At 59.2% G+C, this 16,880-nt stretch overlaps 1 protein-coding gene and 1 long non-coding RNA gene across 2 annotated transcripts in view; both read left to right on the top strand.

Moving 5' to 3' along the window:
- TSC22D4 (TSC22 domain family member 4) overlaps positions 1-9,849 on the top strand; it is a 10,148-nt gene extending 299 nt beyond the window's left edge. Inside the window, 5 exon segments of the mRNA XM_087715045.1 lie at positions 7-173; positions 176-484; positions 1,308-1,471; positions 7,469-7,520; positions 9,073-9,849. Of these exon segments, the coding sequence (XP_087571171.1) occupies positions 7-173; positions 176-484; positions 1,308-1,471; positions 7,469-7,520; positions 9,073-9,273 (893 nt within the window). The 3' untranslated portion in view covers positions 9,274-9,849.
- A 2,940-nt stretch (positions 9,850-12,789) lies between these two features.
- Positions 12,790-13,354, top strand: LOC148046953 (uncharacterized). Its single transcript, XR_015696294.1, has 2 exons — positions 12,790-12,946; positions 13,102-13,354. It is a non-coding gene; the product is annotated as an uncharacterized LOC148046953 (long non-coding RNA).
- Positions 13,355-16,880: the final 3,526 nt, after the last annotated feature.

Genomic DNA, 16,880 nt, shown 5'->3' with positions numbered 1-16,880 from the left:
TGGGAGAGCCGTACAGACGTGGGCGCTGGACTTGCCGGGACTTCTACGAACAGGAGATGGACCACCACCTGGCGGGGCGGCTGGCAGACTCAGCCCGGCAGCCCCAGTCCCTGGATTCACGGCTGGAAGTGGCCGGCCTGCTGGCGAAGCCCTCCTCGCCCTTCAGCCCCAGATGCCACGCCGGGGAGGGCCCTGCCTGCAGTCCCTGCTGGTCCTCCCGGTGCCCACGGCCCCGGCCCACCAGGCCCGCTCTCTGGGGGGTGGCCTGCCTGTCCTCCGCTCCGTCAGGACTCCCCCCAGCCCGGCCTCTCTCCATAGCGCCCGAGGGGTGGCAGAGACGCGGCCCCTGGCGCCAGAGGAAGGGGCCCCAGAGCCCGGAGACCCTCCGCAGCCCGGCAGCATCCCGGTGGTGAGAGTGGAGGAGCATCTGCTGCCCAAAAGTGTCACCCAGCTCATCCCAAGGGAGGCGGAAGAGCGGCACAAGGTGAGGCTGTGGGGGTCTTGGGACCTGTGGAGGGGAGGGGGGGGTCGCAGCCAACCTCCCCTTCTCCCCAACTGAGGACGGGCACCAAGAGAGGCCAGAGAAGGAGAAACTCCCCTTCACCAACGTCCTCTGGCCTCCGGCTGACCCTGCCTTTTAACTTGGACTCCGTTCTTCCCAGAGGTTTGCCCCGGCAGTCACCATCCCAGTGCCCGTTTCCTTCTAGGGGCAACGCCTCATCCCCGCTGGGCCCATGGAGACAGAGCCCCCCTCCCCTTGTGCCTGGGGAGGGATGGGCCCCGGGGTGCCAAATCCCTCTGCTGCTCCCAGGGGAGAAGCCCTGGGCCTGCACCCCTCTCCACGGAAGGAACCTGGCAGCCCACCACCCCTGGTGCCAAGGGGACAGAGGGCTTGGGGGAAGGGAGGGGAAGGGCCCGGGTGCCTTGGGGGGTGGGGGGAGGTCCATTCAGGTGCCCTTGGCCAGGAACCGCTGCCCATTTTATGTCACAGCAACATGTTGGTGTCCGAACAGGGTCAGGCTTGGTCCGAGGCTCTTTGGATGCCAGGGGGCACCCTGGCTTGCCCTGCCCTACCCAGCCCTCAGCCTCTTCCCCTGCTTCTCTGTCTATGCAAACAGGCAGCCCCCTCCCCTTAGAGGAGCCCCCCACCCCGCTTTCCCCTTCTATGAGGGCCCCACTACAACCCCCGTCCAAAGGGGGCCAGAACAGTAGGTCCCCCTTCCCCCCAATTCCTCTCCCTCCCTGCCCCGGAGAGTCCCTTTTGCCCAGGGAGACTCAGCTCTTTCTCCCTCTCCCCCCCCCCACAGATTTTGCCCCGGGAGACCCGCTCGCGCCCGTCTTCCCCGGCTCCCCTGCTCTTCCGCGATGCCAGCCCCCACCGGAGGACCTCGGACCCCTTCGGCGTGGCCCGCTTCAACCTGGCCCGGTCGGTGTTTGGCATGGGAGCCTCCCACGACAGCGACGATGACAGGTGGGGGCAGGAGGGGTGGCTGTGCGGCCTGGCACAGCTCGGGACAGCCGTGCCCAGTCTTGTGGGGCGGGGGGGGGTTGTAACCCCCAGGGTGAAGGGGAGTTTGGGTCTGACCCTCAACAGCTCCCTCTGCCAGGCGCTTGGAGGTCCCCAGTGGGTGAGGCTGGAAAGTGGGGGGCGGGAGCACCCGGGGGGGACAAGGTGTACTGGTGACACCTCGGAGGGAAACAGCAGCTTTCTTCTTGCCCCCCCTGGGCACCTGGCTCTCTGCAGGCGCCTGGGGCTGCCCTGGGCACGGGCAGCAACCCTCTCAGTTCTCCTGAACTGAGGCTTGGGCAAGAGGAGGAAATGGGGACGGAGGGGGCCAGGAGGAAGGAGTGGCTGCCAGCGCTGGTACGGGGAGAGGGGGGGACAGCCTTCACCCCCCCCCCTCGGAAGTGGCTCCGGGTGCTGCAACAGCTGGCGGTCAGGCGTGGGGCCAAGCGCTTTCTCTCCCCGAACCATTTCCCTTCTTCGGAGGGGCGTTGCTTCACCTCCTCCGCTCCGGGCGACGCCCTCGGTGGCTTCTCTCTGGCGCAAACAATCAGTGTCCTGGGGGGGGGAGGGTGATGGAGAGGGAAACGAGAGATGGGGAGGGGCGGGTAGAGTTTCAGCATCCGGCCCCCTTGGGCCGCCTCCCAGGTAGGTGAGGCCGGCGCCCTCTCCAGAACCGCCTGCTGCTATTTCCATCCTGGCGCAGCGGAGTGGGCCAGAGCGGGGGCGGGGGGGGGACGACAGAGGAGAGTCTATTTCGAGCCTGACCCACAGCAGCCTTCAGCCAGCCCAGCCCCAGCTGCCTCTCTGGAACTCTCCTGCGCCTGGTTCAGGGCCCAGCAGCCAAGGGAGCCCCCCCCCCCCGCCACACACAGAGAGAAACCTGCCCCTGGCTTTCCCTTGCCCCCCCCCCCCCGCCCCTGCTGGCTGCTGCGAGTAACAGCTCTTTCATCCATCAGAATAGAGCTAGAAGGGACCCTGGAGGTCTTCTAGCCCAACCCCGGGCTCAAGCAGGAAGACCCTGCGCCATTTCAGACAAGGACCTGTCCCTTCTCTTCTTAAAAACCTCCAGGGATGGAGCACCCACAACCTCTGGTGGCGAGCGGTCCCACCGGCTAATTGTCCTCCCTGTTAGAAAGCCCCTCCTGAATGCCAGCTGGTTCTCAGTTCAGCCCTGGCTGCCCCTGAGCATTTCGGATCCCACCGACGGGCCGTTTAGCTCCTGGGGGGAGGCAGGGGGGGGACAACAGGTGCTCTAGCAACCCCCCCACTCCCTCCACCCACCCCGTCCATTCCTGGTGCTTAGCCTGCTTCCGTCCCCCTGCCCAGGAGGGGCCCCATTTATGTTTCTGCCCTTCCCTTCCCCCCTCTGGTGACTTCCAGGGGCCCCCACCCCATTCCCCCCCATGCCAATCCACCCCCTCCCTTTTTAGCCCACCCCCCCAAGGTTGCTCAGAGAGCTTGGGGGGCTTCAAGGGCAGCCCACGGCCAAAGCAGATGTAGCCTTCGGATTTCTGTCTACCTCCGAGCCCCCCCACCCCCCGTGAGCCCCCTGCCCTGCTGGCTTGCTCCTGCCCAATCATCTCTGTACTTCCCCCCCCCCAGAAGCTTAATGGGGGCCACTATTAAGATACAGCGCTTAACACCCAGCACAGATTCAGTCTGGCACCCACGACATTCCTCCCGGAGGTGACTCTACTATTCTTAGCCAGGTTAAGTGTTGGGGGGGGGGGCATGGGGTGAAGCAGAGAAGAAATGAGAAGGGGGGGGGGTAAACTGGAACAGGGCCTGGTGGGACGTTGGCAGGAGTAGGCGGGGGCGAAAGAGCCCAGAATAAATCCTTCCAAGGCTTAAGAGGCTGGCATCTGAGCAAGGGGGGGGGGTATCAGTTGACGGAAGGGCCTTCCCTGCCAGCTCTGCTCTCTGCCCCACAGCGAGCGGTGGGGGGGGGGGAGGCTCCCTTCAGGAACAGCACATCTTGTCTTGACACTCAGCCTCTCCTTCCCCACCCTCCCCTCTCTGATGCCAACCCCCCAGCCCTCCCGGGGGGGGGGCTCATTGGCCTCGAATGCCCAGCCGTGGGGTGGGGGGTGGGCTTTGGGTTCACGAGGAAAGATGGAGGTGATAGAGAGGGTTCACCGCCTCCGAGTTGGCAGGGAATAGGTTGGAGGCTTTACTCTCTGCGCATGCTCAAGGGACAGAATCCAGGCTGAACCTGGCAAGTGGCCAGATGGGGGCACTGTGAGGGAGGGGGGCTTTTGAACCAACTGACCCACGGCTATCCATCTATCTCCATCCATCCATCTACCTATCCTATCTATCTATCCATCTCTCTCTCCTATCTCTCTTCTCCTCTATATATATCCGTTTCTCTCTCTCTCTCATATCTATCCATCTCTCTCTCTTCTATCTCTCTCTCCTATCTCTCCATCTCTCCCTCTCTCTCTCCATCTCCTCTATCTATCCATCTCTCTCTCCTATCTCTCTCTCCCTCTATATATATCCATTTCTTTCTCTCTCATCTAGTCTATCTCTCTCATCTATCCATCTCTTTCTCTTCTATCTCTCTCTCCTATCTCTCCATCTCTCTCTCTCCCTCTATCTATCCATCTCTCTCTCCTATCTCTCTCTTCCTCTATATATATCCATTTCTCTCTCTCTCATCTATCCATCTCTCTTTCTTCTATCTCTCTCTCCTATCTCTCCATCTCTCTCTCTCCCTCTATCTATCCATCTCTCTCTCCTATCTCTCTTCCTCTATATATATCCATTTCTCTCTCTCTCATCTATCCATCTCTCTTTCTTCTATCTCTCTCTCCTATCTATCTATCCATCTCTCCTATCTCTCTCTCCCTCTATATATATCCATTAATCTCTCTCTTATCTCTCCACCTCTCTCTCCACCTCTCTCTCTCCCCTATCTCTCTCTCCATCTCTATCCATCTCTCTCTCTCCATCTCTCTCATCTGTCTGTCTGTCCACAAAATTAACCCACTTGTGGCTGAAGGAAATTGAGTCTCTGGTGCAGTTGCAGTTTATAGGCAGTGCTTGACTTATGACCATCATTGGGCCCAGAATTTATGTTGCTAAGTGAGACAGTTGTTCACTGAATCACCACAGTTGTTAAGTGAGTAACACGGTCATTAAGTGAGTCTTGGCTTCCCTGGTGACTTTGCTTATCAGAAGGTCACAAAAGCAGATCACGCGACCCACCTGGGACTCTGCGGCCGTCATAAATGTGAGTCAGTTCCCAAGCATGTGAAATTTGAACAGGTGACCCAGTCGTAAGTGTGAAAAACAGTCCCGAGTCGCATTTTTTCACTGCCATCGTAACTTTGGAAGGTCACTAAATGAATTGTCGTAAGCCGAGGACTACCTGTAGTGTGGGCACAAAGACCCCTCTGCCCCCCCACCCCACAGTCAGCTCACATTGGCCGAAGGACCCTTCCCTTTGATTCTCCCCCCTAGATCCTCCCCCTGCCCTCCCCTCCGTGCCCCACGGGTTCCTTCGCTCTGCCATCCGCTGGCACCGTTGCCCAGGCTGGGGGGCAGGCAGGGCCTGGGCCCTCATTCAAGGGGGGGGGGGCGGTGCTGCTGGGTTACGCAATGCCCTTGGACTCCTTTCCTTGTTCCCATGACGACGTCCCACCCCCGGCACCCCTCCCTCCCTGGACGGGGACTGGCATCAACAGAGGTTCCTTTGTGCAGCCCCCACCCCCACCCCCTGCACGCCTTCTGGGCCACCTCTGAGCCAAGAGCCGTGGGGGGGGGGGACACACGACAGCGAAGGTCCCAGCGCCACTTCCGTCCTGGGCGCGGGGGACGGAAGAGAGTGAGCGGGCAGAGGCACGGCTGCGCTGGCGCGCCTGGCAGCCTGGGCAGCTGAGGCCCCAGTTGCTGGCTGGCTCCGCTTCCTCCCGAGGTTGGGAAACGGGGCACGCTCCCCCCCCCCTGCACCCCAGCCAATGAGAGTGAATGAGAGGGGGCCGAGAGCCCGGCACAGAGATGGCTATTTATGCTGAGCCAGGAGCCTGCTGGCCGAGCGAATGCCCATCGCCCGGGCCATTTGGGGGCAGCCGGGCGCACCGACGGCCTTTTCCCAGGCCGGCCGATGGATTGGGGGGCACGGAGGCTCAGGAGGGCCGGCGGGTGAAGGCCAAAGGACGCGGCAGGAGAAGGGCGAAGGGGCCGGCCCAGCAGGGGGGGTGCCAACGCCAGCCCCCCCCCCCCCCCCGCAGAGAGCTGGAGGCAGGGGAGATGTCTCTGGATCGCCAACGGGCGTCTGTCCGATCGCTGGTGACCGCTTTCGAGTCTCGGTGGGAGCGCCCAGCTGTGGCTGCTGCCTGCTCCCGGACCCGGGGGCCTCCCTCCGCCCCAGGCAGAGGGGCTGCACCTCCCCGGCTTCATCCAGGGAGGCCTCCCCAGCCGCGCGGGCGAGGAAGCCGAGGGAAGCCCGGAAGCTGAGCAGCTGCCGCCAGAAAGAGGCGGACCCCAGGCTGGTCTCCCTCCTGTTGGTCCTGCACAGGTAGTGGGGGGGGGGTGTCTGGGCTGTGGGTGGGGAGGGGAGAGGGGGCGGTCGAGAGGAGGTTCCTCTGGAGGAAAGGATGGTGTCCGGGCATTCAGGCTGCGTCTGTCACTCATTGAGATGCTCTCCAGGGTGGGCTCTGGGTGGGCTCAGAAGAGGGTCAAGCGGGGCGTGGCAGCTTTGGGGTATTGTCTCAATAAAGGGGAATCTGTGTGGTTCAGGGCAGAAAATGAGGGGCCCTTGGTGGTCTCTGAGCTTGGGGGTTTCCTTGCAGACGTTTCATGACCCAACTAGGGAACGACATCAGGGCTAGAAGGGAATGGGATTTGAAGAGGAGGAGGAGGAGGGGGAGGGGGAGGGGGAGGAAGAGGACTGGGGGGTCCTTGGTGGTCTCTGAGCTTGGGGGGTTTCCTTACAGACATTTCATGACCCAACTAGGGAACGACATCAGGGCTAGAAAAGAGGGGGAGGTGTTGGGAGGAGGAAGACTGGGGGGTCCTTGGTGGTGTCTGAACTTGGTTAGGGTTTTATCCCCCCCCAACGAAGGATCTTCCCTAGTTGGGTTCAGAGAGCACCCAGGAGCCTCTCCCCCCCCCCAGTTAATCTGCTTCTCTCCCTGCTTCTAAAACAGGGGGAATTGTGGGAGGGGGCTCCTCTCATTCTTAAAGCAACTGAGAAACCCAAAGAGCCTCTGGTTCTGTTCCTTCCTGGGTTGCTGTGTCTCTGGGGCCCCCCATGGAGAATCGCTGACTTCAGCTCGGGCCACCTGGACCCCTGGGGGGGGAAGGGAGGGGGAGAGGGGGGAGCCAGGGCAGGTACCCTCTCTGGAAGTTGTGGGTGCTCCGTCCCTGGAGGTTTTTTAAGAAGAGACCGGAAATGGCGCAGGGTCTCCTGCTTGAGCAGGGGGTTGGACTAGATGACCTCCAAGGTCCCTTCCAGCCCTATTCCTGATGGGTTAAAGAGCCACGGCCCACAGCAGCTGCTCATGCGCAGGTGGAATGGCTGCGTGGCCTGGCCTCCGTTGCTGGGGCCAGAGTGGCATAGGAGGGGGGCAGTACAAGCCCCCCACCCTCTTCAGGCAGGAATCCCCAGGCCACTCCTGGCTTCCCGTGCTGCCTCGGGGGGGGGGGCTCTTCCTCTGCCGTTGAGGGTCCCTACGGCAATCAGGCACCTGCTTCCCTGGGGCTCCCAGCCCTTCTGTTTCCTAGTTCAGCAGTGGGCTGGACTAGATGGCCTCTGAGGTGCCTTCCAACTCTTGTTCTTCTGGTTTTTGCCTGGCTGGCTGGGAGCAGAAGTGACTCTGGGGGAGCAGAAGCCCTGTGGGGCAAACCTCGCGGGGGGAGGGAGGGGCTACTGGCACAAATCAGAGCAGGTCCCCCTTTTTGTGGGGGGGGTTCAGTCTGATTCACGGGTGCCTCCCCCCCCTCTCTCTCTCGTAGTGGAACCAACAGCAGCATGATTGCCATCGACAACAAGATTGAACAAGCCATGGTGAGTCAAGAGGCAGGGCAGGAGGGAGGGTGGCGCTGGGCAGGCGGGCACGGCGCTTGGTGGGCCGAGGCGGGCTGCAGTGGGCAGCTTCTACCCGGGAGCTGCCAGTCCCTAACCCTTGGCACCAGCCAAACCCATTTCTTGGGTAACGTTTCTGGAGATTCTCGGCCATCCAGCTGGCTCACGGTGGTCCCAAAGGTGCTTTTTACACTCTCAACTGTTTTTCCTTGGAAAACATTTCGCTTCCCATCCAAGAAGAACCGAGGAAGCTTCCTGGATGAGGAGAGAAATGTTTTCCAAGGGGAAAAAAAACCTCAAGACCCCCCAGTCGCCATTTGAAAAAGCCTCTCTGGGTTTTCTGGATGAGATTCTCGTGGCTTTATAGGCCCCTGGCAAGGCCCAGATGAGGTCACCGCTCCGGGGGGTGAAATGCCAACCGGTTCGGCCAAACTGGTAGCAAAAAAATGCTACTGGTTCATAGAACCTGCAGCAAAAAATACTAAAAGAAGTGAAAAAAATATTAAAAAAACCCTCCGTCATATAGCCGAGCTTTGAAACTTTTTTTTTCTTCCTGCAGCAAATAATACTAAAAGAAGTGAAAAAATAAAAACCACCGTCACATAGCCGAGTTTTGAAACTTTCTTTTTAAAAAACTTTTAAAGCAGTTTTTTTACTATAGGTTCTCCGGAAACGCAGGGGTGTCTGTGTGTGGGGGGGTGTCCATTGCTGAGAAAGGAAGGAAGGAAGGAAGGAAGGAAGGAAGGAAGGAAGGAAGGAAGGAAGGAAGGAAGGAAGGAAGGAAGGCAAAAAGAAAGAAAGGAAGAAAGAAAGAAAGAAAGAAAGAAGAAAGAAAGAAAGAAAGAAAGAAGAAAGAAAGAAAGAAAGAAAGAAGAAAGAAAGAAAGGAGAGAGAGAGAGAGAGAGAGAGAGAGAGAGAGAGGGAGGGAAAAAGGAGAGGAAGGAAGGAGTACAAACCAGGCATTAAGACGCAGCTTCAGAGGATAATCCAAGGGCTGGAACGCACCTGGAGGTCCTCTAGTCTGACCCTGCTCCAGCAGGACATGGTTAAAGTGTCTTTTGATGCCCCCAGTTACATGGCTGCATAGCCACGCCCACCAAGTCACATGACACCCTCCCCAACAAGCCACGCCTCACCAAGCCATGCCCTCGGGACCGGCTGGGGGATTCTGGGAGTTGAAGTCCGCAGGACTTAAAGTCGCCAAGGTTGAGAAACACTGCCCTGAAGCAACCGGGGGCGGGGGGGGGGACGACTCATCCAGGAGAGCAGCAAGCTAGAAATAAGGGGAAATGTCCTGACACAGTGGGAAGAGTTAACCAGTGGAACTCCTTGCCACCTGAACTTACGGAGGCTTTTAAGAAAAGACAGGACAGGCACGGGTCTCAAACCGAGTCGGGTTTCCTGCTTGAGCCGGGGGGCTGGACTAGAAGACCTCCAGTGGCCCTTCCGATCCTGTCGTGCTGGCTGGGTCAGAGGCTGGGGGAGGGGCTCCCTGGGGAACTTGACCTCTTCCTCCTCCTCTCCCCCCCCCCAGGACCTGGTCAAGAGCCACCTGATGTTCGCTGTGCGGGAGGAGGTGGAAGTCCTGAGGGAGCAGATCAAGGACCTGTCCGAGCGCAACGCGGCCTTGGAGAAGGAGAACGGCCTCCTGCGCTCCCTGGCCAACGCGGAGCAGAGCGGACACTTCCAGGCTCAGCGCCACGAAAACAAGACGTCGTCCAGCGGCTCCGTGTGACCCCGGATGGACGGACGGACGGATGGCCAGAGAGGAGCTGCTGCTGCTGACCCGGAGGAGGAGGAGGGCCTGAAACGGGGGGGGGAGCTCTCCAACGCAGTCCCGCTGATGTGAACTTGCCTCTTTGGGGTGGGGGGGTCGTGCACACGTGTGTGCGTGTGTGTTTGTGAAACCAGCCTTTGGGGTGGGGGGGGTGGGGGGGAACTGGGCTACTAACCCACCACGTGCCTTCCGGGGGTGCAACTTAACCCCCCCCCAGCTCTGAAAGGAGCAGAATAGACTTCCTAGCAGGGAGGAGGGGGGGAAACCAGATTGGGGGGACCCCCCCCCCTCGCAGGGATTTTCCTCCCCTAACCTGGGGGGGGGGAAGGAGTGCTGCACTTGCTTCCCCCCCCCCTCATCCGAGACGGAAGTGGGGAGGGGACTTGTTTAAGGTACGACGTACACGGTTCGGAATTGTGGGGGTGGGGGGGGTTTGCAGAATGGGGGCCGGAGATTGTGGGGCTGCCAATCCTTTTATATATCCAGGGCCCTTTTGCAGTATTTCAGGTTATTAAAAGTACCTAGCTGTTAAAAGTCGCTCCGTGGTGCCATGGGGGGTGATCTGTGGGCCGGGTGCAGGGGGGGGGGAGTAAAGATGATGCTGGAGGTCCCGGGAAGGGGGGGGGCTTGGCCAGCCTCCGCCTCGCATGGCAGAACGGGAGGCGCAGAGCGAATGCCTCGGTGGAGACCCCCCCCTCCGTCATCTGGGGTTTTTCCTCTCCTGGCAAAAGCTTTTCCTTCTCTGGGACGAAATGAATAAACCCCCCAGGGAAGGAATTCCAGACGCCCCTTTGGAAAAAGCCCCCGCGGGAGAGAGGCAGGTGGCAACACCTCTGCCCCCCCCCACTCACCAGGGACGGCTCAGAGAAGAGCCGCAGAGGAGCCATTGAAGCTCCTTGGTGCCTCTCCCCCCCCCAATGTCCTTCCGTGCCCTCCCCCCCCCCCGCGAAGCTCTCCCAAACACGAGCCCTTCGTCTCCCCTTGTTTTGACCCCCAAAGGCAGCGGCCCAGCCTGAAACGCAGCCATTGTCCCTCGGACGGAGCACGCGGCCGCGGGGCGAGCAAGAGGGTGGGCCGAACAGCTGGGGGAGTCCGGCACGTGGACGCCCGCCAGCAGGGCAGGGTGACAAGGGCATTGTTGTCCGCCGTGCCCCGCCTCCCCCTCCCTCCCTCCCTCCCTCCACTGGGATCACGGTGTTCCCGAGGGCAGGGAGAAGGAACAAGGCCGCCCTCTTTGCCAGTGGAAAGTGCCCGCGGGGGCGTCCGGGGTCAGGCCAGGATGGGGCAAAACCTCCAAGATTGCCGGTTTTTCAATCCCACACCGAGAACCCCCCCCAACCCACTCCTGCGTCTTTTTACTAAGGGGGCAGCTCTTGGTCTGCGGATCCCCGCAAGAGCGAAGATGGTGAGCCTTGCCAGGCTGCCTGGGCATCCCACGGGCGCTTCCAATGGCCCCCGGGAGGGAGGCTTCCCTGCGTGGCCAGAACCACGGGTGGAGAGGTCAGCCGGTCACAAGGCCTGGGCCACAGAGCCTTTGGCGAACTGGGCCAATTCCAGCTGCCGTGTTCCCTGCAAAGCCGCCCCCCCCAGCCCCGACCCTCGGTCCCTTCCTCTGCTTGCTTCAGGGGGGACAATGGCCGTGTTGGTCCACGGAAGCTTCAGACTCTGGTATCCCCGGCAACCGGTTGCCTAGCGACCAGTCTCCGGCACATCCCTTGGGGAGGAGACCATGCCACTGCGCCGGCTCTCCCTGCTCGCCCTGGCATGGCTGCCTGCCAGCCGGGCCCAGCTGAAGCGGCAGAGAGTGGGTGAACTGGAGCCGGCTCTGGGGGGCATGCAGGGGTCTGCCTGGCCCCAGGGGGGTGACGACCCCACAGAGGAGCCCTTGGTGGTGCTGCCGTGGGCTCTGCTGCTGGCCTTGGCCGCGTCGCTCGTGGTTTACCTGCTGTTTTCCAAAGAGCCCGGGGTGAGCAGCTCGGGGGCCCTTTCCCCCTCTGGCCACCAGGAAGCCCTCCGGCCGTTGTCCCTCCCCGCTGCGGATGGGCCTCCATCAAGGACCCCCACGTGGGCCGGGCACGGCATCTTTTCCTCCGGCTAAGCAAAGAGGCCTTTAGCTGGAACTTCCAGTTACAATGGAAGGATCCTGCGGAAGGGAGGGTGGACCCCCGGTCTAAGGGAGGGTTTCATCACGGGAGCCCCCGCCCCCCCTTCCTGGATTTAAGGGGCACCACAAGGAGTCCAGAGGGCAGCTCTCTTCTTGCCGGTCAATCTTGACCGTCTGGCAAGGGTGGACTCCGCCCCATCCTGGTTCCAGCTGCCTTTGTCCAGCCCATCTAGGGCCCTTTGGGGGGGGGCACCCCAGTTCCCATTGTTTCCCCAGAGAACCCAATCTTCTCCCCCACCTCCACAGCCCCTCTTGGCCCCTTTCCTGGGGTTAACAAGGCACCTGCAGGTTCTCCGATATATGCCGGTCCTGGTTTTGCCAAAAGGCAACTGGACTTTTTCCTGGTTCTTCTTTGGAAAAAGTTTTCCTTCTCATCCGCGAAGAGATTTCAGCCGAGAAATAAGGAGCAGCTTTCTGACCGTGAGACCAGCCACCCTCCCACGGAATAGACGTTGCCTTTGTGGGAGCTTTCAAGAAGAGACTGGGCTGCCCTCGGTCAGAAATGGCACAGGCCCTATGCCAGTGTTTCTCAACCTTGGCAACTTGAAGATGTCCGGACTTCAACTCCCAGAATTCCCCAGCAGTGGTTAGGACAGTGTTTCTCAACCTTGTCAACTTGAAGATGTCCGGACTTCAACTCCCAGAATTCCCCAGCAGTGGTTAGGACAGTGTTTCTCAACCTTGTCAACTTGAAGATGTCCGGACTTCAACTCCCAGAATTCCCCAGCAGTGGTTAGGACAGTGTTTCTCAACCTTGGCAACTTGAAGATGTCCGGACTTCAACTCCCAGAATTCCCCAGCAGTGGTTAGGACAGTGTTTCTCAACCTTGGCAACTTGAAGATGTCCGGACTTCAACTCCCAGAATTCCCCAGCAGTGGTTAGGACAGTGTTTCTCAACCTTGTCAACTTGAAGATGTCCGGACTTCAACTCCCAGAATTCCCCAGCCAGCATTCGCTGGCTGGGGAATTCTGGGAGTTGAAGTCCGGACATCTTCAAGTTGACAAGGTTGAGAAACACTGCCCTATGCTCTGGGGTCTCCTGCTTGGGGCAGGGGGTTGGACTAGATGACCTTTAAGGTCCCTTCCGACTCTCTTCCACTGAGGAAACTTCTGGGATGAGAAGCCTTTTCAAAGAAAAACCAAAGAAGAAATCCCAATTGCCTTTGGGGGCAGCTCCTGGAAAGAGACAGAGACGAGGGGGGGGACCGCCCAAGCGCAGGGCGGAGGAGGGGGATGGTGGAAGGGAGTGATGCCAATCCAAATTGCCCAGCCCCCCCCCTCTCAGCCGCAGGGGTCTCTGGAGGGGCACCTTCCCTGATGAGCAAAATCCCGCCACCCTCAACCCAAAACCTCTGTTCTCATCTCGCCTGTTCCAGCCCGCGATGGGTCGGCCGTGGCCCCTGGCGCCAATTTCATCTTGGTTTAAAAAGAGGAGCCTCCTGTCCCTCTTCGGAGAGGCCCCAGAGGTAGGCCCTTTGGTTTATTAAGGGTCTCTCCCCCTCCCCCACCAACCCCCACTTTCAGGGCCCAGTCCTTGAATTCCCCCTCCCCGAGAGGGAAGCTCTGATCCAGGGCACCTGGCTGTGCGGGGGGCCACCCCTGCACTTCCCCCCCCTTGCAGGCCGAGGACGATGCGGGTGCAGACCCCGATGCCCAGCTGGAGGAGACCCTGCTGCGCGATGTCTCTGGAGTGCTTCACATCATCCGGCTGCGGCTGTGGAAGATTGTGCGAGACAGGCGGAAACAGCAGCAGTTGCCGCACGAAAGCCAGTGAGGGGGGGCAGGACGGAAACTGTCCCGTCGGCCGAGAAGGAGATGCGCCCTGCTCTGCATAAAGGTTACGCTGATAAGGAATAAAGAGGAATTGAAGCAAATTTGGAGGAATTGACACTCTGTGTGTGTGTGTGTGTGTGTGTGTGAAGCCAGGACCTGCCCCCACCTGCTGCTCCTCTCCAAAGGCCACCGACCCTCTCTCTGTGACCACAGGATCTCTTGCGTTTCCCAAGAGCCGAACCTACGGCTCTGCGCTGATTACGGGTTGCTAAACGCAGCCTGCCGTCTACCTCGCTTTACCCTGCCGCAGCCGGCCCTCCTCCAGTTTCTGAGGGAGGCCCCCACTTCCCTTCCAAAGATGGGGCAAGAGAGAGGCTGGGTCTCTGCTGCAGACCTCCCCCTTCCCCAACTCAATCCTGGCACGGTGGGTGGGTGGGGGAAAGAAGTGGATCCAGAGCAATCATTTCCCACTCCAAAGTCGATATAATCAAACAAGCCCATAGCTTGATTGCGAGCACACGGCTGTGGCAAAAGCAAGCAAGAGGTGTGCATTTGTACCCCTGGGTTTTTATTTTGGGGGCGGGATCTGTTGGGGGGGGAGCCCAGCCCTATGGGAGAGGATGCTCTGATCCAAACGGGTTGGGCCTCTTCGGATAGACGTCGGTTTGAAGCTTCCACTTTCCCCAGTTGGACACTACGTGGAACGGACTGATTTCGTCCATTAATTTCGGGATCGACATTGAAAGTGGCTAAGGATCCTACGGAGGTTTCCCACTCTGGGCACAATGAGAATACATCTGCTGGATATAACTCCGCATTGGCAACAGGAAGGGCAGGCGGCCAATAAATACACAGCTGCCTTCAGTTGCCCAGATTCCACCCCGATGGGAGGGATTACGGGGCCGTTAAAAGAAGGGGATTGAAAGTGGCAAAGGAGCTGCCCCCCCACAGGTAGTCCTCAACTCACGATGGCAATTTCTGTTGCTAAGCGAGACCTTCCTTAAGTGACTTTTGCCCCATTTTGCGACCCTTTTTTGCCACAGTTCTTAAGTGAATCACTGCACTGCACCTGGTTGTTAAGTGATTCGGGCGTCTCCTTTATCACACGAGACACACACACCCCCTCTGGGATTCTGCATCCGTCATAAATACGAACCAGTTGCCCGCCGTTTGAACTTTGATCATGTGACCATGCGGTCGTAAGTGTGGAAAATGGTCATAAGTCGCTTTTTTTTTCACTGCTGCAGTAACTTCAGTCCTTACCTGACCTGCCCACCTGTCTGTTCTTCTCAGAGAAGCCAGGGAAATGGGGAAGGTGTGGCCACGTTTATCTCCTTCCCTTGGCAAGCTCTCTCACGCAGCGGGAGCGCCAAGCCTTCCCTGGCCCTCCAGCGCCAGGCAGCCAGCAAAGGGCTGCCCAGCCGGCTCCCTTGCCCTGGCAAAGGGCCACCTTCCTGCCTTGGGAGGCCCCAGAGCTCAGGAGGGAAACAGAGGAGGGCCACGCCAAGGCCCCTCTCCTCCGCCCTCTGCTCGCCCAGCGCCACCACGCCATAGGTGCCCCTCTTGGGTGCCCAGGGCAGGTGCCCATGACCCTCCCTGCCCCCCCGCCACTTTTGCCCTCCCAAGGCCTGCCCGGAGCCGGGCGCCCTGGAGAACCCGGCTGAATTGACTGCTGACAGGCATCTTTCAGAAGGACGTTAATCAGTCCCGGGTTTAATTAAAGATGGCATTTATGGAGGGAGGTAATTGTACGGTAGGCAGGCTATACAAACAGGAGAGGGAGATTGTTTGGATCCCGCTCTACCCACCTCACCGTCGGCTCTGCCACCTTACGGAGCGGGAAGATGAGTCAGGGCTGCCTCGAACAACCCACGAAGCCGGTTCGGACTCGGAAAAACGGAAGGAAAGAAGCATTCGCACAACAGTCTTTACCCTTCTGTAAATAGCCCGCGTTTCACAGGGATTTGCACTCGGCCTTCCCTTCTCTCAATCCACAGCCACTTCTTATTCATCCGTTTATCCAAGCAAAACGTTTCCAGGACTCTCTGCCCCATTTCACGGCGACTTTCCCCTGGCATCCTTCCTTTTGCCCTCCTCTCCTCCTTCCATCGTGCGACGCCTTCCGGGCCGCATCCCGCAACGCTCACTTCCATGCCCCGAGGTGAGAAGCAGAAGGGCAGAGTGGGAAGGGACCCTGGAGGTCTTCTGGTCCAACCCCCTGCTCAGGCAGGAGACCCTGGGCCCGTGAACCCATGGCCCGTGTGCCCAAAGTGGCACGCAAAGCCTTGTCTGTCCGTCTTCTGGGTTTCTGGTGTGCATGTGTGCGTGACGATCAGCCGTCCTTTGTGCACGCGGCACTGCCGAAAACTAGTGTGTGTGTGCGTGCCCAGCCAGCCGATTGCCAGACGCGCACGCGTGCCAGAACCTGGAGGTTTGGCTTTTCCGAAGCGTGATCCCTTCGCGCGCGTGAGGCAATGCCGAAAACCGGTCTGCGCATGCACACCGCCAACTGATGGTTGGGTGCGCGTGCACGCTAGGACCCAGAATTTCGGCTTTTCCAGAGCGCGGCCCTGACAAGCGTGCGGCGAGGCCAATTCAGACAAGTGGCGGTCCAATCCCTTCTTAGAAACTTCCAGTGATGGAGTCCCCTTAACCTCTGGTGGCAAGTTGTTCCACTGGTTAATTGTTATCCCTGCCAGGAAATTTCTCCTTAGTTCAGTATTTCTCAACCTTGGCGACTTTAAGTCCTGTGGACTTCAACTCCCAGAATCCCCCAGCCAGCAGAGCGAAAATTCTAACGGGAACGGAAGAAAGAGGAATGAAGAAACCGTCTAATTCAGTGTTTCTCAACCGTGGCAACTTGAAGATGTCCGGACTTCAACTCCCAGAATTCCCCAGCAGTGGTTAGGACAGTGTTTCTCAACCTTGTCAACTTGCTGGCTGGGGAATTCTGGGAGTTGAAGTCCGGACATCTTCAAGTTGCCAAGGTTGAGAAACACTGATCTAAAATGATGTTGCTTGTTTTCCTGGGTGTGTTTCATAGTATTCTAGTGTATCCAGAATAATCCTTAAGGACTTATGACTGTTTGTCACACTTAACGACCGTTGCAGCATCCCCATTGGCCACGTGATCAAAATTCACAACACTTTGCAACCGGCTCATATTTACGACGGTTGGAGTGCCCTGTGGTCACGCGATCCCCTTTTGCGACCTTCTGACCAGCCGGATTCACTTAACAAACCGTGTTACGGCAGTGATTCACTTAACAACGATGGCAAGAAAGGTTATAAAACGGGGCAAAGCTAACTCCATTTAGCAATAGAAACTTTGGGCCCAGTTGCGGTTGTAAGTCGAGGACTGCCTTTAAAGGCGGCATGGTGGTGGAGAGGAGTAAGATTTTGGGGCTAGATAAAGGAGAGAGGCAGCCCCCCCCGCCCACCCCCCTCCCCCCCCACCAGGCCTCGGCAGCAAATAAATCACGCTAAGCATTGGGTTGGGTCTCCCCATAGAAGCGTGCTTGACACGGAGGCCTCTGTGGTTTCTTCCTCCGGGCCAGACCACACGGGGGCATGTGCCACGGGGGCCCCACCTGTGCTCTGCCCAAGCGGGCTCTTCCTGGGTGGGGG

Source organism: Thamnophis sirtalis, unplaced genomic scaffold, assembly GCF_051295495.1.
Source record: "Thamnophis sirtalis isolate CommonGarterSnake01/CBP01778 unplaced genomic scaffold, rThaSir2_p1.2 scaffold_4, whole genome shotgun sequence".
Lineage (NCBI taxonomy): Eukaryota > Metazoa > Chordata > Lepidosauria > Squamata > Natricidae > Thamnophis > Thamnophis sirtalis.
The sequence above is the reverse complement of the archived record's forward strand: the minus strand, read 5'-3'. Positions and strand labels throughout refer to the sequence as shown.